Source organism: Pomacea canaliculata, linkage group LG10 (genome assembly GCF_003073045.1).
Source record: "Pomacea canaliculata isolate SZHN2017 linkage group LG10, ASM307304v1, whole genome shotgun sequence".
NCBI classification, from domain to species: domain Eukaryota; kingdom Metazoa; phylum Mollusca; class Gastropoda; order Architaenioglossa; family Ampullariidae; genus Pomacea; species Pomacea canaliculata.
Window position 1 is genome coordinate 9,004,396 of NC_037599.1, and position 24,763 is coordinate 9,029,158.

The window sequence follows — 24,763 nt, forward strand, 5'->3', positions numbered from 1 at the left end:
AAAAATGCTCCCGAGAAATCTGTGTGTGCACATGTTGAGAGAGAGAGATGGAGGGAGTGTTGTAGCTGGCAAGCAGCTCATTAAAAATGTTCTAGAACGCACTCATTACTCGCCCTTTCGGACCACGTGCTCTCACTCAAGGAAAGGAGAGGATATAAATAGAACCTACGTCAGAGTCCACGAGGTCACGAGGTCGCGAGGATTCCTGTACAAAGAAGCCCGGCACGACCCTCCCGTGACGTCGCGCTCTCCCATGACTGACCTGAAACTTTCTGTACACATCACATTAGTCTCGCTACGACAGTTTTGTTTGTTTGTTTATTTTTCTTTTTGAGAGTGTAGAAGGAGGAGGACTCATACCTGAGGACAGAAGAATGTGGCGGCCTTACACAAATCCACCTCCAACCGTCAAACAAACATCATCACAACATTAGTACAAACAGTTCGACACAACCTTTACATTTTCGTTTCTATTTAAAAATAAAAATAACAGTTTGATAAGTAGCTGGACTTTAGGCAATGAAGAATAAATGTTTCGGTGAAGAAGGAATGAATTCTGTAACTGGTCTGTAAGAATGTAAGGGGTTCGTGGAAAGACATATCTACACTTCACCGTTTACTTCAGCTACATTTGTGGTTGTCAAACAACCATTTACCATGTCTCACACCAACATTGCTTCAACTCCGACAGAAGAAAAGATCGACAGTTTTCACAACCACACCCCGTCTCCTTTCCCGGGTAGTTACTAAAGAAGCGAAGGAAAGTTTGTAAAAAATGAGTTTATGGCTCATTCATCTGTTCATCTCGTTATGGGTAATTAATTCTACTGCCCCTGTTACACGATGATGCATGTATTTCTCTCATTATTTTCATTTAGTCGGTCTGAATGTAGCATTCACGTGTCGCTACCCCAAGCATGTATCATCGAACTTGGGTTTCCAACAAATTACAGGAAAAAAATGTTCAGGGTTCAGATTATTGCACTCTGCTAGATTTCGTCAAAGGAAAATTATTCAATCTGTTAAAAATATCTTAAAAGGTTGGAGATGATGTAGTTGGGAGAAGGGTGGAGAAAGAAGAAGAGAGGAAAGGAAAAAGCAGTGGAGTGTAACCGCCGGGTACCCGTGTAACAACCGGCTGGAGTCCTTAGCTTCAAAGTCAAAATGGCAGAAGAGGAAAAAAGAGAGAGAGAGGAGTTGAAAGGAGTTGAGTTCACGTGGGTGGAAAAAAAATGTAACACTAGGGTGGAAAAAGATGGCCACACCCATCTCGAGGCCCACGGTTGCGTGCAGACATCCAGGTACAGAAAAAGTAGATGTCTTAATCTGAAAGCATGTCCTCTCCTGACAAATAAAGATCCCGAGTTTAAGCACATTCACATGACATTTTCTCTTACATGAATGTCTTTTTTAAAGTTTTATTGCTTGTTAAGAATTCTCAATTTATAGCATGGCCTATAAAAGCAGTCATCTTCTCCTTTCACTAACATTTTCAAACGATTTAGTCGTATGAGCCCCAAGATTCGCCTATTTGGTAGTACAGACGGGTAGAATCCCACATTCAGAAAAAGATTTATTTTTTTTAGCTAAATCAAACTGCAGTCAACTTTAATCGACTAATTTTATCACCGACATCACTAGACAACTTCTTTGCTCCAGACCAGGGAGGTGAGAAGGAGGCACATTTTTCGTTAAACGGAATGACTCCCACCCTTAGGTTTACCAACCGTCATAAATCTTATATTGTATCATACAAACTGTCAGTCTTCCTTCACTCCTCTCCCCTTGCAGAAGCCGTAGACAAGATATTTATGTACATATATCAATGCAAGATTTTTGTCCTGTTCTTACTGGTTGTCTTTCAATAAGTTGTCCGTAGCTGAACATTTGGCGGCCCGATCTTTGCTCGAAGCCAAAAAAAAAATAATATCAAATGACAAAATCCACATCCTGGAGTCATTGGACGATGGTTGATGGCCTGCATGCACTTTGTTGTATGGATAATTTACCTCCTTCAGACTGAAAACATGAGTTAATGTGCCTGTGAGGACAGGTGTACCTGCTGCAGGATGTAGAGCAAGACATGTAATGGCCGTTGTATGGCGGTTCCTTAAAGGCCATCTTTGGTGATTGTGATCTCTGGGAGGTGGGGTAGGAATTCCTGCTCGCAAAGAGGAATATTTAGCTTCTCATAGTTTGTTTATTGTGTAGACAGAGAGGATCCAAGCCGCTTGACCATCAGTGGCTGGATGCTGTTTGTTGGGACATACACACCCAGTGTTTGATGTGGTTTGCTAGGTGGAAACCTGTGTCTCATTCATCTCTTCGTGTGATAGATTGAGGGTGGGAAGGTACAAACGGTGGGGTGCAGCTATCGAGCCTCGGGCATACCCGGCTAAACCCTAGTAGGGTCACACACCTCCATTTTGCCAATGACTTATCTGTGTTTAGCGACTTCCAGGTCGGCTCAAGTCGGTTTGCTCACGGAGGAATCTTCTGTTAGTAGAGGCCAGGTCCATGACAGCAAGTGAAAATCTGTTTTTAATGCGTTGTTTATCGTTCACTCTCTCTCTCTCTCTCTCTCCCATTCTCCGCCCTCTCCTCTCTCGGTGCCTCCTTTCACCTGGTCACCCAGCAGGTGGTCAAAGATCTCGGTTCCAGAGAGAAATCCATTGAAAGAAAAAGTAGTGCTCCACCTTCTGCAGGCTGCAGCTATTCTCTAGGTAAGGTCAATCACTGATGTTCACTGGTCCCAGGACAATTATTTTACGAATTTCTACACTACTTCCCATGGCAAACAAAAAAGTAGTCTTGTATTTTCCCCTATCAGCTGACCATGGTCTTACATGATTTTAAAAAAAGTAAAAATTTGACTCAGTATGAGAGAAATTTAATAGCTTTAAAGAGCAAAGTAGAAATGTCATGTATGTGTGGGTATAAACAGCGGTTACTGCCATGAACCACAGCAAATATTTAAAAACTCTGTCCCCACCCCTGCTTGGTGGTGCTCTTGTAGTCAAGGCTCTTCATACAAATACCTATGGGGTAGGGGTGGGAGGGCATTGAAGTCCAGCCCTGGGCTGATAATCTACTTTGAGCTTTACCCATTCATTAGACAATAAACTATTAGACCATTAAAATATCCACGAAGCTGACAGCTTACTGAAAACCCAAAACCTGAACCTAAAACACAGACTGAGCTTCATGGAAACACATGTTCCCTGTTTATGTTCTCCATGCCGGTGTCGGGGTCTGTAGCTAGTCGGGTGTAGAGTGTGTAGAGACATGTCTGTGTGTGATTGTGTGCAGATGAATGATCGCACACTAACATGTTTAGTTAACCGCTACAAAGGCTTTCAGATCCACCCTGCTAATAGCCCTATATTCACACGAAGAATAGAAGGCTTTGGCAGTGTCGGGGAATATTTTCAGTTAGCGAGGCCCTGGCGATGGCTGCCACTGGTCTTTAAAATGTCCTCTTGGGTAGGAGTTCCTTTCAAGCTAAAGGAAAATGAAAAGTGACAGAATAATTTTGTCAATTTGACTGGGAACATGGGCGAAAACAACATTAGTAGAATGAGCGATGTTCAGCTCCTTCACTGAAGTCTACCCCTCACTTGTTTATAGTTTCACAAGGTAATGGCAGCTTTTATATGCAATCCTTTGAAAAAAATCACTAAAAATCTACGATTCTGTCATATTAAAAAGTGAAACTGAAATTCATTGCTTTCCACTTCGAGTCATAAACCAGACAGACAGAGGCAGCCACAAATATGTTAATACATTTAATACTAACCTCCAGACTAAAAATAACTGATAAAAACTTTAATTAAAAAAATGTAAGAGAAAATCCTATTTATACTCCATTGTGATATTTGTTTACTGGATGTGTATTGCCAAGTGGCCATTGTTGTTTAGTAAACTGAAGGCTGAACTTGCATGTGTTGGACTCTGTTGGTAGTCGTTGACACTAATAACTACTTGTGTCATCGATGATCGATTTGTCGTTTGTCCTGAGACGATGATCGGATGTCGGGAAGAAGTAGTCTTCCTTGGGACAATATGGTGGATTGGGCTTTTTGGTCTTGGGGGCGAAATGACAGATGACCTTTCATCCCTTCATACACGTCACACCTCCTCCCACATAAACACACATTCATGTCAAAAAATTAATGTCTCCATTCAACTTTTAAAAAAGAAAGTACCGCTATACAGTCGATGAAAGCAAGAAGGTGTGTAGAGTTTCTCTTCACGGGAAGTGATTATAAAGCGAGGGTAAGACGATACCCGGACTAACACAGGAGGATTAAAAACAAGTCTTGTCTTCTTGTCTTCTTGCCCAGACTTGGTCAGACCCCCGTAGGGTGTAGTTATAAGGTAGTGGAAGAGATACCCTTGGGGCAAATAAACTTATTCAAGAGGTCCTGACAACTCTGTGTATAAGGAGTCAAGATAGTTGCCCTTGAGTTCCTATAGAAACAAGACAGTTGCCCTTGAGGTCCCCATTTTGCCCCCGGGGACTGACAGTGACTTACCTTTACAGCCACAGGTGTGGAGTGTTTAATTCGCATATTTATTCCTGTTGTGGGTAGAATAACATTAATTATAATAACTAGGGTAGTCTTTAGAAGCAGCACTGTCTTAGTCATCGCATTGTCAGACTTTGTTTTCAGGACACAGACATCTGCCGTGAGAGATGTTGGCTGAAAAGATTTGTTGTTGTTAGTCTCACTGACGTCATCAGTCTGTGGTGGAAGAAAATAGTTTTCAAAAAATGAAAGTGACAAATATGGAGAGATCAAGAGAGAAGAGGAAGAGAGAAACAGAGGAGGTTTAGGTCAGACACCACATATCTGCCATCCCAACATAACTTACATGAGCGTGTGTGTAATAATGGAGTACTTCCAGCGGGAAAGCAGAGATGTAAAGAAAAAAATGGTCGAGTGAAGAAGGTAACAATAGTTACGACCGCTCGAGCAAAGTGTCCCCAAAGTCCCCCTCCATCAAATCCCATTGTATCGGCAAATACATCGGCAATGAGTTGCCAAACAAGTCTGGACACACATCAACATGTTGACCAAACTCTCAGTGTCTCCAAAGTCTTTCCATAACCATTGGTTTTTTGTGACCTTTGCACTCAACTTTTCTGAACTCGTTCCTTGGCCTTTTCCCGGATAAAAGTTCTTTTGAAGGAATTGAGGTGAAAGGAAGAGAGGGGGACAGCCTGAAAGAGAGGGTGGAAAGAAAAAAAGAAGGTATAGGTATCGAAAAAAATAATATTACTTTAATAATAAGAAATCTATCTATCTATTCCTCTTCGTGCATCAGGTTGCACATAAGACCTCAACCAGAGTCCGCCACCGATGTCGATCGGCTGAAACCCGCTCTAGGTGACCCCATGTCCAGCCCTTTCCTTCATCTCCCTTTCCACTGTTCTTCTCCAAGTTTCCTTTGGGCGGTCGTTTTTCTTCGGCCGTCTGGAGTCCATCGTAGGGCGACTCTGGAAAGGTCTGCTGTCTGCTGGCGGAGCACATGTCCAATCCATCGCCAACGCCTTCGTTGAACCTGCGTGGTGATGGACTCGGTTTCAGTTCTTCGTGGAGTTCTTCGTTGGTGATGGTGTTTGGCCAAAAGATGTTAAGTATGCGCCTGAGGCATCTGTTTTTGGAAGACGACAAGTCTGTTACTGATGGTTTTGTCATCTTCCAAGATTCTGATCCGTAAAGGAGGGCTGATCACATTTGACTTGAAGATTCTCAGTTTGATCTTCTGGCTGATGTTTTTTGCCTTCCATGTGCTCCTGAGTGAGGCGAAGGCCTGGCTGGCTTTCGCCAGTCGGGCTCGAATCTCCACCTCCGCATCCCCGGTGTTTGACATTTTGGACCCAAGATAGGTGAAACTGTCAACTTCCTCAATCTCTTCTCCATTTAGTTTGATGCGTCTTGGACTCTGGCGTTCACTCTCATACTTTTCGTTTTCTTGTGCTGACCTTCAAGCCAAGGTTTCCAGCTGTTTCTGAGAAGGCCTTTGTTTTTTCCTGCATGTCTTGGTGGCGGTGTGACAGCAGGGCAATGTCATCCCCCTGTGGGACCCCGATGCTGCCTGCAGCAAGCATTGTAAGAATAGGGTCCTTGCCATCCAGCCAGATGTCGTATAAGGTGGATCACCTAGAGGTAAATAGGTTGTGGTAGGCTAACAACCACCATGTAAAAAAAATCATGTTACAGAAACTAAAACCAGAGAACTCGTCACAGATGGCGAAGGTAATGAAGCACACCAGGAGACTGGACTAATGACGGACGACAGCCAAACCCGAAAGGGAGCTGGCGCCCGACAGCGGATTACTGAAGCGAGGCAAAAGTTGAGGGTGGGGTGCTGGAACGTCCAGACCTTGTACCAGACTGGCAGGATGCTCCAATTAGTCAAGGAGTTTGACAACTACAACTTGGACATCCTGGGAGTCAGTGAGGTCAGATGGACCGGCACGGGAAAGAGGAGACTAGCGTTACCATCTTGTCTCAGGAAGATCAGACGCTCAGCACTCTGAAGAGTAGCTCTACTCTCAACAAGAAAACGGAAAAGGCACTGCTGGAATGGAAGCCTTATGGACCCAGGCTTTGAGAGCAAGATTCCATTCAAAGTACACCAAGCTGACAGTCTAGCTTGCTATGCACCAACAAATGACTCTGAGGCAGAAGACAAGGATGTTTTACGATCAGCTCCAAGCAGCCTCAGAAAGCGTTCCAGCCCACGACATGTTGCTCATCGTCGCGATCTCAATGCCAAGGGGAAGTGACAACACCTGCAGGGAGCATGGGCAAACATGGAATCGGAACCATCAATGACAACGGAGAGAGACTGGCAGACTTTTGTGAAGAAAACAGCCTACTGATTGGAGGCACACTCTTCCCACACAAAGACATCCACAAGGCAACATGGAGAGAGCGCTTCAGAGGAGCAGACATTGCCAGTGACCACACTCTTGTGATAGCCACAGTTTCCCTGAAGCTACGTCGATCACGAGGAAACAGGCACGTCAGCAGAGAGTGGACTCCGGCAACTGAAAAATCCAGTCATCGAAAGGGCCTTTGCTATGGAAGTAAAGAACAGATTCCAAGCACTAGGAGACCAACAAGAGATGACCTTAGACGACTTCAATCGAGTCTTACAGGAATCAGGAGAGAAAATACTGGGCTTCCAACGGAAAAAAGAACAGTGGATCAGAAGAACATGGAAGAAGATAGAAGAGAGAAAGTCAGCCAAACAAAGAATCAACAGCAGATCTGAACGCCTGAAGGAACAACTCAACAAATATACAAAACTAAACAAAGAGTAAAGAGGATGGCAAGAACCGACAAAAGAGACCACATAGAGAAACTGGCAGATGAAGCAGAAAATGCAGCAAGTAAAAATGACCTGAAGACACTGTACAAGATAAACAAACAGCTAAACAATAATAAGAAAGATCGCACATTATTACCAAAATATCTGTGGTGCACATAGAAAAAAACCACACACACACACATTCACCAATGCAAGGTTTGCTCACCATTCCAGTCAACACAAGATGAGCGGTTATATTTTAAATTCAAGGCAAAGACACGTGACAGGCTCTGTGCGTGCGCATAACAACACATGTCAGGGTTTAATGTTTGAAGATAATTTCCAGGACATGTTTTTCTTCCTCCCCTCTCTTTCTTTCTTTCGTTTTCTTCCAGTGACAAGCATTCAAGAGTCCATGACCCAAAAAGTCGCTTGTGTAGAGATCGTGGAGTTGATGGTATTCTCAGGTGGGAAGATATAGAAAAGGTAGGGAGATGTTGGAGGGGGGACACCTGTGATTTTTTTGTCGTTTCTAGGTCAGGAGGTTAAGACCAACTACGAGTGTCTGTAAATACAGTAACCGCACGACCCTGTTTGACTTTTGAGGGAAATAGTCTGGTGACAGGTAGCGAGGGCAAAATGGTGGTTGGAGTTCTGTCTGACTCTGTCTCACCTGAAACCACCGGCTTCGACAAGACAGCACATTGATAGCGACCTCTAGTAGGTGGCATGCTCCAGTCTGCAAACAGATTACATTACAGTCGCTTTAAACCTCTCGAAATATCTTTTATGTGCAAATGGCTATGGGGCGACTTGGGCAAGGGAGATAATCGTTTTTTCCTTCTGCGCAGGTGATTTTTCCGAGTTCTACCGCAACCGCCGCTCATGGGATGGGTGAGGCTTGAAGTTTGTGTGTGAAGGTAGCAAGGCATGAGTTGAGGAGTTTAAATAGGCATGGGTCAGATTTTAAAACATTTAAACATTTTAAAACAGATTGTTCAGCAACCTCACCTGGTCAAACATTAGAGCATCGAGATGATTGGTAATAATAAAAAAAAATAATAAATAAAAAATACACTATTATGTCTTGCGTACCTTTGCATCCATGTGTGCATGTATGTAACACACACATACATATTTCTAATTCTTCTCGCCGTCACACATGGGTAGACAGACCTCAGGTGAGCTACACTGACTTCGTGGAATTGTAAGACAATGATAATATTGCAAAATTCCACGAAATAAAACCATCCACTGGGTCACCAGTATTTTAATACTTACAGAAGCTAAGGAATTTGCATCTGAATTTTTCTGATCGATTCGTTCTCTAGGTAATTCTTTCTCGAGAAGACTTCTTGCTTGTTGTCGTGGTGTGGGTCGATGTGAGAAGCTTTCCAAGAAACCCTTTGATCCTCGGCTTTGATGCTCAGCGTCCTGCAGTGCTGCAAGTGTTGTGGGATGAGAAGTGTGTCGACCATCGGATGGTGGTGGGGTTGGAGGACAGATTTGAAGACATCAACAACAAAGACGACCTGTTGTGACCTGTTGTAGCTGTCGGCAATGTTAGACACCGGCATTGAGGCTTCTCGTGAAAAAAAACATCGCCGGTCATTTTTGTGGCGCTTCTTACACTGAACTGAAACTCTTTTCAAAGTATTATAAGATTTATCACTTTCTCTTCAAAGCCTCTTCAGCCGACTATGTTATGCCCTTTTGACTTGCTCACTTGGCATCTTTTCAGAAAGCACCAACCCCTCTTCAAAAACCTCCCACCTGGTTCTCCTAATTCCTTCGCCGTTCCTTTACCACCGTAGGACCCGCCCATGTTTTCGCCAGGTAGGGTGCTGCCCTCGTGTTATTTTCTAATAGAAATATGAAATGAGCAGGCTGTGAATAGATGGTGTATCTCATTTTGGTTATACAGCAACTTTCACGCCTTAGCCACGATCATTGTCATGTCCCATGGCCAAGGAGAAGATGGCTTCTTGGAGACCTTCCCACATCGGTCCATCCCTTGAACAACCCCACGACACTACTATGTTTTCCTGACCTCAGTTATTTTCTAATGGGAATATAAATGATATAAAATGATCAGGCTGTGAATAGTGTGTTCTAGTTTGCTTTTACAAAAGCTAGAATGTTGTGCCCGCGCTTCACTATCCCCCAAAAAATTAAGAATAAAAATGGAGACAGAAGACATGACGAACATAAGCAACACATGGTTCTTTGACTCGTTATTCCTAAAAGACAGATTGTTTTATTCTAATATCATTCAGGATGTCGAATGGTGAAAATACGAACCTTAAGTGATGATAAATGATCGCGAAGAAGAGAAAGAAAAGACAGGTTGCTTTATCGCATTCTGTCTGTAAACAACACTTTATATTGAAATTTTTCAAAGTTGCACACCACTTGTACTTTAAACACTATTTTGAAACTTAAAGACTAACTGAAAGCCTCACAACACTAGAATTGAGTCTGTTGTCATAGCTGCGAGTGTATGTGTATATAGTAACACTTGTAGTTATAAATATTCCGACTTCCTATCCACTCAGCATTGTCCAACATCTTCAAAGACAGCGACTGCCAGAAGCTGAAAACTGTTTCGCAGAAACGGAAAAATGCTTTGTCGTCGATTTGAATTCCATATTTCAATCAAGTAAGGTCTTTGTACAGGAGATAACCGGAGTTTTCAACAATGTCTAAACACTGCCACAGTCGCAAGGTTCAGGATAAAGATGTAGGTGTGTCCTGTACCCTATAGGATAGGCTCAGTTTAATGCTTTACGATCACAGGAAGTTTGAAACCTGTGCGAACATTACTGATATTTGGTTAGCTAAATAATTTTCCATCCGATCTTTTATTTTTACCATATCGCTAGAACACAAAATACGACTGTACGGTAAATAAATGATTTTTGTAGCCTTATTAAAAATAGTTGTATAAATTTGTTTGACATTTTATGTTAGAAAGCATTTTTAATGTCGCTTGATATTCCTTGTCTACCTTTAACCTGACATAATGTGCGAACTATTGTAGACTTCCTACCTTTATGTCTTCTTTAATATTTCTAATTAAATGTATACCCTCTCTGGACTCTGTAAAACGTGGTTTAAATCAAACTGTTAAGATGCTTAAAAAGGAGTGTTTGTTCCTCCCCCACCCCGGTATCCATTTAAGGCGCCGTGCCAGATATTTCCTATCTCCCTCGCTATCGGTGACCTCAAAAACTCACACCCCCGCACCCCGAGTACTACAAACTTCTTTTCAGTGCCCCCACGTTTGTAAAGTGTACACAGGATAATCTGAGCTGTTTTCAGTTGCCTGTTGACCACACCCAAGCCTTAATATCACCCAGGCGCCTCCAAGTGCGTCAACGGCGAAGGGTCCCTTCTCGCAACTGTCGCCCCTACCCTCACTTTTGTACCCCTTGTTGAATATGCGCCTGTCACCCGTCATGTTTTTTGTGCTCTGTCCTCATTAATTTACGTGGATGTAACCATTTGCACGGTACGCCCCGCTTTGTCTCTTGGCGGCGAGGTTTGGCTTATTTGCCTTATTGGGAAGCTAATTTGGACCGCAACCCCATCCCCACACCTCCGCGCCGCTCGGCAAAGGAAATAAAGTTACTCTGATATAGATGGAGCGGCTGGAGGAGGTCTGGTGACACGAGGGTCATGCCCATGCATCATGGCTATGACGGCACATAATGTCTTGAGAAACGGGGAAAGCAAGCCCCTAACTAGATGCTACTTTTTTTCTCCTCTTGCCGGATCTCGGAGAGACAATCATCACTCTATTATGATAGGTGCTAACCGTAACTGCCCGCCCACGGTTCCTTCAGGGGATCCCACCTCCGGTGCCATTCGCTGCAGAGCCGCAAGGACCCCTCCCTCCTTTTAACAACTGAGCAAAAATTTTCAAACAACGGGTGTCGACAATTTTTCTGTCAATGGCTTTGTGTTCATTGGGCTCAACATTCGGGTGGTGGTAGGGGTGAGGGTAGGGTGGCAGGCGCAGATACTTGCCTAGACTCCACACCCAGGTAAATTCTACATATCACCTGCTGGTGTGTGTAGGCTGAGCATGGTGGCTCCACCCATCCAGACGTCCGCAGGAGAGCAGTGTGGCTGGAGGCACTAGACCTGAGGTTACTCTTGTACAGCGAGCGGTCTCTCCATGTGTGCCACGAGCGCTCGCGCGCTGTAGAACCCGCCAGCACCGAGAAACAGAGAACGATTCTGCCAGAGATCGATTCCAGAGAGTATCGATACAGACCCCTGACCAACCGCGCGTTGGAAGAAGGAAATGGACGAACAATTTCTTGCCTGGACGAGAGTTTATCATCAGTAAAGTCTTGTGACCGTGAGGACGATACAAGGATCTGTTTCAGATGATCCATGACATGTTGTAGACCACGACAGAAAATAGAATACTGACTCGTCTTCTTACATCACCAGGCACATACACACGTGTGTATGAGATCGTGTGTGGTTGTGCTAAATGTTATTGAGATTATTGTATGGTGTGGCCATTCACCTGCCTTGTAAGGGACAAGGTTATGCTTCATGGAACTGACTCAGTTCGGTGTTTCAAGATGATCTTGGCTTGGTGGGTGAGAAGTCAGAAGTCTTCACGAGTGTATGACTGCTGTGAGGCAGACACCAAGTTCGAGTTTGAGAACCTCACTCTTCTCCAAACTGGATGTACGTGTTCTTCAGCCTCCCTTTGCGAAGGGAGCGACATCTGACCTGGAGATGCTGGAAAACATCTTGTTCTGGTAATCTTTGAACACACCTTGAACTTTAAAAAAATGTATTTCTTCTCTCATTGATGTCTTCTATAATTTTCCATCTTTTTTTCTTCTGAACATGTTCGGTGTTGTGTGTCTATGTGTTCTTCTGTCTATCGAGGTTATTTTTCCCAAATGCATGATGTTACAAAGTTCTGATTTTCTTTCCTCACGTTTGCTTTCCTGCAAGTCATGAAGTAAAGAGGAAAAGACTGTAAAGAGGGATTGTGTTGATCAGATCGGAGAGGCGGGTGGCCGGGTACACGAGCACTCAGCACCCTGCGCTTCACTTGTGCCAATGCGTCAATCGTGGTCATGCCTCGTTTGTAATGAAAGCCACTGATAAATGCATGCATGGACGCACACACACATACACACACATACACACACATACACACACGAACACACGACACACGCCTTTGATCTGTCTGCGTTCTGTAACCGGCACTACAGGTGAATTGTGAATGCTCAGTATGTACTTTGATGAATAAACCGGCGTGTGTGTGTGTGCTCGCTCGTCTTAATGTATGGGTGAGGATATATCCTTCCCTATGTGTAGGCAACAGAGCAACACAAATGTCTACGTATATGTATATAGAGAACACAGGGCACAAAAGGTTCTGTCCTGTTAATGTCCACAGGGAGTGAACCGAAGCACGACCTTTATTACTGTATGTATAATAGACGATCGAGATGCAACATTCCTTTGAAATCCCTCCCAACAAAACACTACAATATTTTAAGATAATTTTAAAATAATAACTTGCTCAATGCAGTTCAATATAAACTTTACAACTCCTATGAATATGTCATGGTGATTTGTCATCATCTCATGATATGTATATCTCGAAAGAGGCTGACCACAAAAAAAATCAAAAAAATAAAAACCAGTACGTATGTTCCTACATTAAAACACAACAGAAAAAATGTAGAAAAGAAGAAAGAAAATAGATACAGATGATAAAGTGGTCATCTTTTCCCCTCAACTTTCTCTGCAATCGTTTAGATGTAAACACAACAAGGTTGGCTTCTATTGACCAGATGTCGACATGTGTACCCGGTGATGGCAAAAGCTGGTTTGTATCTAACATTGTTTCCTCTTCAACCACAGTCTCAGACAACATCGGGTGGACGGCAACGGATTCCTTCCCACCCCGATTGACCACTCACAGTTCTCGGTTACTTGGAAACGACACATTGTATATTTTTTTAAAGAATAAACTGTCTAGCTCTCTACATTGTCTGGATCATCCTCCCGCGACAGCATCAGTAAATATTGCAGACGAGAGGAGGAAACGAGGGCGAAGGGTGCGACAGCAGGGAGACAATCGAGGAGGTACTGTAAGGAGGAGTGGGAGGGACTGACGATAGCCATGAGTGCAGTGAACGGGCAGAAGGAGGGAGGAGAGGTTCACTTCCCTGCTTGCATGTGTCATGCTGCAAGATTTTGTTTGCGATTGTAAGGAAGGGTTCTTTCGTGTGTTTTAAAAACAAGAATGTTATAGGCTTGGACTGGATGTAATAATCAACCAACAAATAAAACTCGATCTGGCTGTAAAGCTGTAGTTGTAGAGGGGTTAAATGAAGTGCTCTTTCGAAAAAAATCTGTGTTGTAATCCTGTAGGGTTTTTTTATGTCTTCGCTGCTTCTATTGTCCTCCAGTTACATATCCCTATACACACATAAATATAGTTATGACTTTATTCATATGTATAAAAATCTTTGTATTTTTATGGATGTCTTTTTCTATCTCAATACACACCTTATATATGTAAAAGAAGATCGAATCAAGACATTCGCATGATAAGATTTGTATCCCTTACTTTCCACACGAAGCGAACTTTGGGCTTGGTTCACCACTTCTCTATCTTTACAAATCGTTGTCATGGTGCACACTAATTATTAGCTTTGTGAGTCCCCTTAATAAGATCAACAATAAAAGTCCATGTTTCACAACATATTAATTAGTCCAGCAATTACAACTTCGTCGGCCTTTTCTCATCCATAAAAACACTTTAAAATATTTTCTTAGCGACTATAGAATTCTTCAGGCGTGAAAACGCCAAGAAACAACTAAATTCAATAAACAGAAAAATTGTTTCATGGTTATTTTGGAATTTTTAATGTACCTGGACTAGGACACCATTGTTACAGTCTTGTCGAAAGTGTAGACGGTAGGGTCAATATTGTTAGAAAGTTGTTCACTTTTAGTTCAACTTTATAAAGCTTTTTTTTTTTCGCCAAATAGTGTACAGGTATTTTCATGCTTGACCTCCCGACCTCACCATGTCAGTGATCACGAGCTCAAGCAGCCTCTAGCACCTTGCATAAAATCCTTTCATGTCCCTGCGTCAGTCGATGATTTCTTCCCACTCGTCGTCACGCTCTGAATCTTTCCTTAAGAAGGCCAGAAAGGTCACAGTTCAGTCGTACTTATGGCAATGTTAGTTTAACTTATGCAAATAAGTAACATGCGTAGATATCAAAGCTCCCACGTGCTCTCCTTTAGGTGAGGCATTGAGTACCGCGAGCAAAGGCACCTTAGAGTGAAACTCGTTCAAGTTTCCAACTGATGAAACTCATCTGATCCCTGTCTGAAAAAAAGACAGGACTGGATGGACATGCGTTTAGAAACAGAGTAGATGGAATAAGTCACCTTCAGTAGTCATTCTTTTGTTCTTCATTCCATCTCTGATAACATTTCCTTTCACTCTGGCCAAAAAAAAAAAAAAAAAAAAATTTTGTTATTTATCTTTACGGCTGGTCAGATGACTCAAAAACGCTGACAGTCCAAAAAAATTAGTAACTGAATTTTCCCAGGTGAAAATTTTATTCGTTCTCGAGGGGAGAAAGTTTGTCTTCTTCCAGGAAAATGAGTTAACCCTTCTTTAAAGAAATCCTTTAGAACAATGTTATAATGCATGTATTTCGGGGGAACCCTGGTCGTCCTGTATGCAGATGGTCGTGTCGCGGGCAAACCTTCTCCCCTGCATGGTGAGATTAGATTCTTTTTGAACGTTGTGTTGACATACACTTAAGAAGAGAGAGCTGCCTTTTCTTCTCTTTTCTCGGTCTTACAGGACGTTTTATTTCTAAAAATGGTGAGCCAACACGCAGATACCCAGGGTGTAGCTGTCATCAACCATGTACATTATGTGACAGACGATGTCACGAAAAGTTTTATTTAGGACACGAAGGAATACATCTGTGTCTTCCTGTGATGTTTAAACAGTCTGTATTCATGGGATTTCGTTCCTGCGGTTTTAAAAACATTGCACATCACCACGGTAAATTGAGTAAAAAAAAATTGAGGAACAGCCCTTTCTTATCCCATAATGCAACTTTTAAAAAATGTAATATGATAAATACAGGACTACCTCTCTTACAAGTGCTCGAATAAACATTCATTTTAAAAAATTGTATTTATTTCGAAAAAGAAGTCTTGATTTGAATAGTTTCCTTAATTCTCACCTCGCAAGGTGGTCTGCTTCTGTATTTTTCCATGAGTAACACTTACTCGAATTCTATTTTTCTATTTCAATAATGTGTCTACGATTGTGTTTGAAGGATTCTTTTTAACTTGACTACTTCTTCTCTCCACCACTTCGATGTCATACAGTAGATGATACTGTAATTTCCCCAAGGAATTTGTAAGCACATCTGTGTCATCTCTTGGAAGCTTGTTTTCGACATCCTGAGAACTAAAACAAGAAATATCCCCGAAACTTCTAGAAATCTCCCAAGCCTAATATAGTTGTTGATTCCATTAAGCGCCTTTTTTACAGTTTGTTGAAAGAAATCTTTATTTGTAAGATGATATAAAATAAATGTCATTTTTTGTTCATTTTGCAACAAACTTTCTGATTATGCGTTTTTGCGCCTCTTACTTTCTGAATATACAAGATTTTAAAAACTATTTCGCGTCTCACAGTTCATTTTCAACCTTTTGAACCAGATGTCGTCAAGAAAACAAAAATAGGTTCTATCAGTTTATGATTAAAACGACTTTGTAATTTGAAATAGGACTCATGCCAAACTTTTTTTAGGAGCACAAGGAAAGTTTCAGAACAAGTAATCTTTGTTTTCTTTTCCCCTCTCCTCTTTTATAGTCACTCTTTTCAAATGGTGTAGAAATTTATTTTGGCTATACTCAATCCACTGCAATGCAAGGCTCGTTTTCTGTGCAGTTTCTGCTATCAGAAAAATGAGAAAACAAGAAAAAAAATGTAAACCTGAGTTTTTCTGTAGTCAAGGCCGGAAGAAGGCGTTGAAATAGAAGGAAAGTTGGTTACAAATGGCTGATCAGAAGAAGCCTATGGTGGTTTGATAAAATATTCATTAAAATACAAATAATTTGTACGATGATGAAGCATATATTAATGTATCATATACGACTATGGATAGCTGATAGTTCATTACATATGGAGTGTTAAATCAGTAATGCGCCCCATTAAAGTCCTCAGAACTTTGATAAAACTAGATCTGACTGTATTAAAATGCAAGCTTTATGACCGATGAAATGGCGGCTGTAAGCTTTACAAAATAATTAATAACCGTATCCTAGCAATATTAAGTGTATTGATATTTTGAGAGTTAAATTCCCCGCGCACACATACGTTTTATAAATAATATACATGTACATATAAAATTGTTTTGTACATGTGCACACGCAGATGCATACACGTATGAATTACTGACGACGAAGAAGAAGACGACGACAACGACGACGACCACCCTTGATAAAGAAGCTTTGAGATGGAGATCACAGCTATAATCCAAGTTATAATAAAATGTACAATATGCTTGGAAGATTTTCATTTAGCCAGCAATCGCCGCTCCTCTCATGAAAAAGTACATCTGGGTTGTAGACATCTTGATGCAGCTTTAAGACCATCTGTCAGGCGACTGTGCGGCCAACCTTACCCAGGATTCCTGTCTCCATTTTCGTTTCCACTTTGCAATGTTTCCACCTCAGTGTGGAAAAAAACAACAACCCCAAACCCAACGGTTTTACTACGAAGGACACTTGCCTGCTGGATCCAAGGACTTTGGCCAAACTTCTTGGCTACTTCTCTTGCCGACATCAGCAGTTTGTCAGACAGCTGACATTGTGTTTTTGCACGAGAACTCTACTCCATACCTGACTCACAAGGCTGGTATTTTTGAAGTCCTTTGGTGAACTAAACGATGTGAACCGTGCGACTCTTCCACCTCAGTTCCGCTTCACGTGTACCAGGCCAGGTCGCCGACATGCTTGATGGATTTCGTGTCAATTGTTTCCCCCCGCGACTCGCCATGCCCGACTTCGCCCTCCACAGTTTGAATCTTTCTTGGTGATGCTCTGTCAGTCCCGATTCCCTCCTCTGTGTTTCTTTCCCCCAAGTCCTTCTCGAACTGCACTCGGGTGACCCCGTTGAGGGCACGTCCGGCATCCAGCAGATTGAGGACTGATTTGTCAACATCCGCAGGTACACAGGAACTATTTTAAACGCTGCAAGTCACCTAGCAACGCTTGTGTAAGTGGTATTTCCGGCACCATTGTGGAGTTGCTGAATGCAAGAACCATGTCGGGATTGAATGGCATTGAAATGCACATACCTGTACTAAAATCATTGCGCTGTAACGTATTCGCCACTCATGCGTGTAGGCTTGCTCTCTGGAGAATTCTATTCGCTATCAGGTCTCTCCTACCCACCGCCGGACTTTTGTTATTTGCATTATTCAGGAAAACAGTTGTAAAACATGTAAAGACTGTTCACAGGAGGAGCCGCAGGAGATGGCAATAGGTCAGGCGAGGTTACATGGATTTTTATGTCGGGGATGTTTGTGACCGCCATGGAGCGACAGACATCTGGATATCAAAGGTCCTTGGTTGTTAAATTGTGTCTACCAAGTCTAAGGACGCCATGGCTGACTGCACAAGATATCGCAGACATCAAAAGACTGCTAACCGTTGCTTCAATAAACCTCAAAGAAAGGAATATGGAGAGATAATACTGTTCAGGCTTGAAATCTTGATACTTTAAGGATTATGTTCTCAAACCCTAAGCCTAAGCTAACACAGGGACAAACCTAAGAGTCCAGACTAACCTTCCAGGGTAAAGGCAAGCAACCCTGACGATAAGTAACGAGACGATGCACCCACCCACCCACCTTCTGCACCCCTTCCGGTCTTCACGCTTCACTGGCGTGAATGGAATAATAGGAAAGTTTGTCAATCCTTGCCAAAACACCTGCAAACAAACATTCACAACACAAATCATAACGGTTTTAAGGCTTTGCAGTTATTTTCTGCAATCACATTTCTTATCAGTTATGTATTCATGTGATTTAAAGAACTCTTTTAAGCCAGACTAATTTTCTGATAGAACTCGCTGGCCTGATTACTGAGGATACTTATTATTTTTAAGAACCGTTTCTTCATTCGTTTATGTACATGCTTCTCATTTCATTCCGTTTTGTCTCGGGACCGATGTTTGTACACGTTTCTCATCGTTTGGGTCAAGATTTCAGATGTTGCGACTTGTTTGTAAACATTTTTTTTCTCGAATATCCCTGTCCGTGTTTTTCTCATAACACAGAAGATAAATCTTTCAAATTCTTCTGAAAATAAAAATGAATGGTTTAGATTGAAACAGCCCAACTGACGACTGATGTTGTTAATGACAGTGTCTAGAATACCGAAAAAAAAGTCGGGAATATGTTTCTATAATCGACTTTCTTAAAGTGATAATGAAATCCAGGACTTATTTGAGCTTTCACCCTTAATCCTTGCAGCAGGTGAACATTGAACTGTATAGAAAAAATTCACGTGTCTTTGACAACATTGCTCTAGTAGTTGACCGCAATTATTCGAGAATTTTTAACATAGCTGTTATAGGATAAAAGGTTAAGTTGATCTCAGTGCAAAATTTGACAAAAAATAAAGTACACATTCAAACCCATATACTGCTGAACAATTTAACAATTATTTTTTAAATCTCAAAATTTTAAAGTCAAAAACTGCAAGAAAAAAAATTGTGTTAGATGTTGTCTTACGATTCTTCTAAACACTGCAAACGCTGCCAAAAAAGGATCTGGTTGACTGCAGAATTGAACACGGACCAGTTGTGTTGGAGCTGTATCAAAGTACAAGCATAACATGGCGCAGTTCAGCTTTTCAAACCCCGTCTCTAATGTTTGTTAATTTATTCTATTGCTTGTATTCTATGAATTTCCTTAGAAGTGTTTTGCCGTTGATATATAGCTCACTTTCTTTGTGGTCTGATGGTTACATCTACATTTAGGTCAAGCTACAAAAAATAGTAAACGGCTTCTGTCATCGCGTGTCATTGCGTGGGAGAGACTTCGGAAAGATTGCTACCCGACTCCAAACACTCATACCCGACACACAAAGTCCAATGCTGTTTGTTCTAGAAAAGTGGACTAAAGAATGAAATAAAGTACACGCGAACTAAAAACATTCTCCAAGCTGTGTTCAAGAAAGAAATGCAAAAAGGAAAAAAAAATGCAGTGGCTGAGTAGTTTGCGCAATCTAGATGTGTGTGTGTGTGCTTTCATGTGAAATGATTTTGTATGAACAGAGCCAGGCACTAGATTGTAGATTGTAATTATTATCTGCGAGTAAATGAATTGAAATGTGTTCCGAGGGCGAAGCAGGTCGAGTGTTGCCGACTAAATTCTGTTCAAATGCGACTGGCCATCCAGTCAGATATAATAATTTATAGACATGTCACGACGATACAAACAGAACATATTTTTAAAACAGAGAATTTAAAAAGACAGATAAGGTGAAGAGGAAACTTTTTTTTTATTAAATAAGCTCAAACTTGTTTAAAAGGTCAGCATAGAATGTATTCCACCCTCTCTATCCCCAAGACACGCCTGCGCGCTCACACGAACACAGTCACGCACACACTCACCTCACGCGCTTACGCTCGCACACAAACTGTTATATCTTGTCAAGGTATGCCATTATGTATGTTCACTTAATGCACATGTTTACATGTACTGTTGGTAGCTATTTTTCATTCACTGTGAGATATTAAAATATATATATATATCTGTGTATATATATATCAGCTCAGTGATACACATACCTACCGCCTAGACACACGTGCGTGAGAGTTATTCACACCAAGTAAAACTTTCACACCTAATTCTTTCGCTTCTTTGTTCGTTTCCTCCCTTCTCAAACAATAACAAAGACAAACCTAAACCCCACGAAAGAAAGGTTAGAAAACCCTAAAAATTCCACGCAGATTAATGCTAAAAAATTCGAACAAACACGCGAATTTAAATGGCAGACATTTAGTGACACGTGGCAGGGCAGACACTGAACTTCAGAGACCGGGGAGCAAAAAACCTTTGAACTGCATTAAATTTTATTAAAGCTTATGGTAAGGTAATCTAGTGTCCCTGAATTCCTCAAGATTCGGTTTTGATAAGAACCTAAACGCTCATCTCTCATATATTTCATCACTTTTATTTCTTTCCTGCCATCCTGTCTTCTTGTCTACACCCGGCCATGTTGATGCCAGCGTCGATACCCCAGAGGCCCAGTAGTGTGAGTATACATTTGAAACCTGAAACATCATCAAGTGGTTTGCTTTTTGTTTTACACAGGGAGAACTTCAAGGATGACGATGGTGGAATGCCATCAGTCGTCGACCAGGTGGAGACGGCGACCGCCGCATCTCCGTCCTCCAAACCGTCCCCGGCCGTTAACGGTAGCAGCCCACGTGTTTCCTCTCCGTCTGCGTCTGCCTCGGGTGAGCTGAAGGGAGGACCTGTCGACGGTCCACCCGATAACGTCGGGGCTTTCTTTGGCCACCCGCTCACCAGAGCCACGATCGCCATCAATGGCGAGGACCAAGGGGCGCAGGCCGAGGCGCTGTTCCACGAGTACATCAACCTCCCGGCCATCGACAAAGATGGCTACAAGATCTGCGACAAGCTGGCGTCAATCATCAGGTGAGCTTGTCTGCGCGAGTGAGAAAACATTGCAGAAAGGAGCCAAAACTTGTAGATTATTTTTTTTATTATTTTCATAAATTTTCTTGTCTTCATTGTAACCGAATCCCAGCATCCAAAATGTATTTATTGAAAGTCAACTGACCAGGACTGATTTGTCTGGAGGTGTTGTAAGGCAGTGGGTAAGGCTAAATGGTTTTGAAAGTGAAGTGTGTCGGTTCGATTTCTATCGGATCCTTTCTTTGGTTTACACTTTTTAATTTTTTTTCTCTTGTAGAGCTTGTGTGTGTGTGAGAGACATTTTTTTTTTAACTTAAGTGTACGTTAGACAATGTTGGTGTTAAGGGTAGGGATAAGACTTAGGGCTTAGGGTTCAGGTTTGGTAGTCGGCAACCACTTTGAGTAGAACAATCAAACGGCTGAACTTCATTCGAAAAATATAATCGCGCCCCGCCAGTCAAGCTCTTTACAACCAAATCCACCCGCTACCTCGATGATAAGTCTCACGCCCCACGTGACTTCCATGAACTTGTGGAATCCATGAACCGAAAGCCACCTCGCGACAAGTGCGGACACGCTGACGTCCCCTGAGACAGATGACCAGTGAGTGGCAAGGCGTCAGACAGCATCTGTCATCAGACGGACTGGACTCGCTGTTTGTTGTTGTGGCCGGCACGCGCGCGAGGGGTGAGGTGGCGACAGGGGGATGGGCAGGGGTTGAGGAGGACGGGGAGAAGGAACCATCTGTTTAGCGACTTGCTCGTTATTGTCACCTATCATGTCTGCCAACCGCCGCAGTTTGAGAGGGAGGCTGAGAGTAAACACAAGCGACAGTTTGATGCATTCCTCCCGCATTCTCGTTTGTCGCTGCAGCATCGCCGGGAAGAGAGTTATGGCTTCCTCCATTGTGAATAGAATAACTTTTGCTAAGCTGTCTGGGTAATCTAATGCTGTGGGTTAGAGGGAGGAATTTTGTGTACGGAAGTTGTTTTTGAATTCAGGTGACGCGGGATATTTTTTTCTATTTTTGTACTTTTTTCATTTTTCTCCCTTTTTTTTTTTTTTTTTAAATTATTTTTTTTAATCTCTATAGCCATTTCATGAGTTACTTTTAGAGTTCGGGTTAGTATCTGAGTTTGTCATGTATTATTATGAAAGCAAATGCATCAAGCGGCTGAAATTTTCCTACCTTATTCATTGATTGGTTGTAATTGTCCTGCCCTATTCGTTGATTGGCTGAAATTTTCTTCCTTATTCATTGATTGACTGAAATATTCCTACTGTATTTGAAGTGGGGAAAAAATTCCGTTGCCAGGCGGTAGCAATGTATTTCATGTACCAACCCTACATCATGGTTAATGCTACTACAGATTATTGTAAACATGAAATAAAATTTCCTAAGAATAAAAATATTGTGTGAAAAAGATGGCGGACTGCTTGATCGCGCTGTTATATACTGGAAAATAATAACCGGGGTTTTTGAAGCATTTCCTGCATCTTGCAAAGATTTAGAAAAATAGGAATAAAATTCGCATTGACTTGATTGTTCATACAGGAAGAACAAAAAGACACAAGAAGCAGTCCTTGATTTAGCTTGCATCTGACTGTAGTCTACATGGTATAGTTTATATAGTAAAATATATTCATTTCGTACAACGATGTGTATTCTAAAGGCACCGATCATGAAACGTTTTTTAAATGTTTACCAAGAAATATTTGTTCACATCGATGATTCGATGCCTTACAGCAGATATAATGAACGCTTTAAACTTCAACATCGATTCCCTTACAAATCCAACCTCGTGGTTTTTGTCTGATTACATAGAAACAACAAGCACTCAAATGTTTGCAGAAAGTCTCCGCAAACCGCCAGTAAAGATACAAAGCGGTCATTATCATCTTGAAACGGGGTGTATCAACAAGAACATACGGGTGGCCCGTTGACAGTGCTGTAAAAGCCTCCGCTGAGGCTCTGTGGTTAGATAAGGTCGTGGAACGGCAAAGGAAGTGGCAGGTCCAAAAATACTGCCCTCGATTTCAATACCACCTCCCACCCATCAGTTCCTCCCGGAACATATGTTTGCCCGTGACAAATGACCTCCCTTTGAAACCCAAGGACCTCGGTTGCGTCCCTTCATTGCATGTTCACTAAGGTCAACATGTATGTCTAGCGACGGTGTTTACAAAGTCAAACAATGCTCCGTAGTCGTCGTGTAGGTACCCTGATTTCTCAGAGATAAATTGGCGACTTTCACAACAAGAAATCCAAACTAGTTTATTTGTAATAATCGAAGAATATTTTTGAACATAAACAATCCACACTTTCGTTAATCAGCTATGTAAGTATCTCAAAGCAGCAAGCGTCTGTATTCAGGTTCAGTTTTATGTGCATGAGAGAGCACAGATCTTAGTTTACCTTATCATCTTGTTATACTCGAGAAAAATTTTATTTCCTTATATTTTTGGTATATAATAACTGTTGTAGGAAATGAGAAGACAACAGTGGCCTGCGAGTGAAGTGCTCTGAGTAAATAAAATTACATCTTGTACTTGCTCTGCAGGATTCACGGCTGATATTTCAGTATTTTAGTTGAAAATAAAAGAGTTAATTTTATTTAAAACTAAAATGTTTCTAATATTTATATGTGGGCTTTGTGATGCATTATCTCGTGAACATGAATAAAACATGGTTTCATAGTTTGCGGAAAAAGTAATATATGACTACAATTTTTTTGTCCTCGGTAGAACAAAACGCGATTAGTAAAAATATCAAAATGTCAGAAATTAGTGATTTTAAACGGTTAAAAATTCTCCCTTGGCCTTATAGTCCTACAGCAGTTGACTGTAAGTGGAGACTGCACTGACCAAAGCGAGAATACTGATCACAAGGCTACATTCCGGATGATGATGTGTTGACTTGTTTGTGTCTGGCAGATGCGCGGAAAGTCGAGAGAAAAACCTGGAGACTGGAAATAACGTGAATGACTATCTCAACATACTGCTGCACACCGACGAGTGGCAGGTGCCCATTGAGTACGGAGAGGTCAGCATGAGCAGCGGTGACCCGCATGACAACACTGCGGACAACGCTGGCGTCAGAGTGAAAAGTGAACCCGACTCTCAGGTAGGTAGTCTGTGTTACCTGCTGTGTATAGTGTGGATGCTTGGGTGGGTGCATGTGCCAGTCCGTGACTGACGAGTTAAATGAGTAAATACTCGATGAAACAAACAAACAGAACAACAAAGTTGCAGTCTGCCAGTCCGCACCTTGTCTACCTGCATCACTGTGTAACACTCACAAATGCACCCACAGGTTTTTGTTTTTTTTTTTACTATACATATCTTCTTTTCTTGACAAAGTGTTTGTCTTAATTACATCTGGTTTGGTGGGTATGGTGGGTGTGCTGATGGTGGAATTCTTTGCTTTTCTCTTCTGTCAAATTTATTTGTATTCAAAGAAAGCGCAATTAGAGGTGTGGGTCTGACAAACTTTGTCTGAGTGTCTTTCTCTGTCACAGAAGAGAGAAGCCACTTCAGCAAAAGAAAATATTTTGATGGCAACATGTAACTGGTATTAAAAGGTCAATTAAAATAACAACGACAAACGAAATTATACTCGCGACTTCATAGGCTACTTCATTCTATAAGAAAAACTGTACTATTGTCAAAAATAT

At 41.9% G+C, this 24,763-nt stretch overlaps 1 protein-coding gene across 3 annotated transcripts in view; it reads left to right on the forward strand.

The window, feature by feature from the left end:
• LOC112574164 overlaps window positions 1-24,763 on the forward strand; it is a 42,365-nt gene that overhangs the window by 13,886 nt on the left and 3,716 nt on the right. For 2 of the 3 annotated variants that reach the window (XM_025255045.1, XM_025255047.1), the window contains exons 2-3: window positions 20,742-21,089; window positions 24,024-24,213. In XM_025255045.1, the coding sequence (XP_025110830.1) occupies window positions 20,742-21,089; window positions 24,024-24,213 (538 nt within the window). Of the gene's footprint in view, window positions 1-10,865; window positions 12,105-20,741; window positions 21,090-24,023; window positions 24,214-24,763 lie in introns of those variants that run through there. The other variant, XM_025255046.1, reaches the window with a different exon arrangement.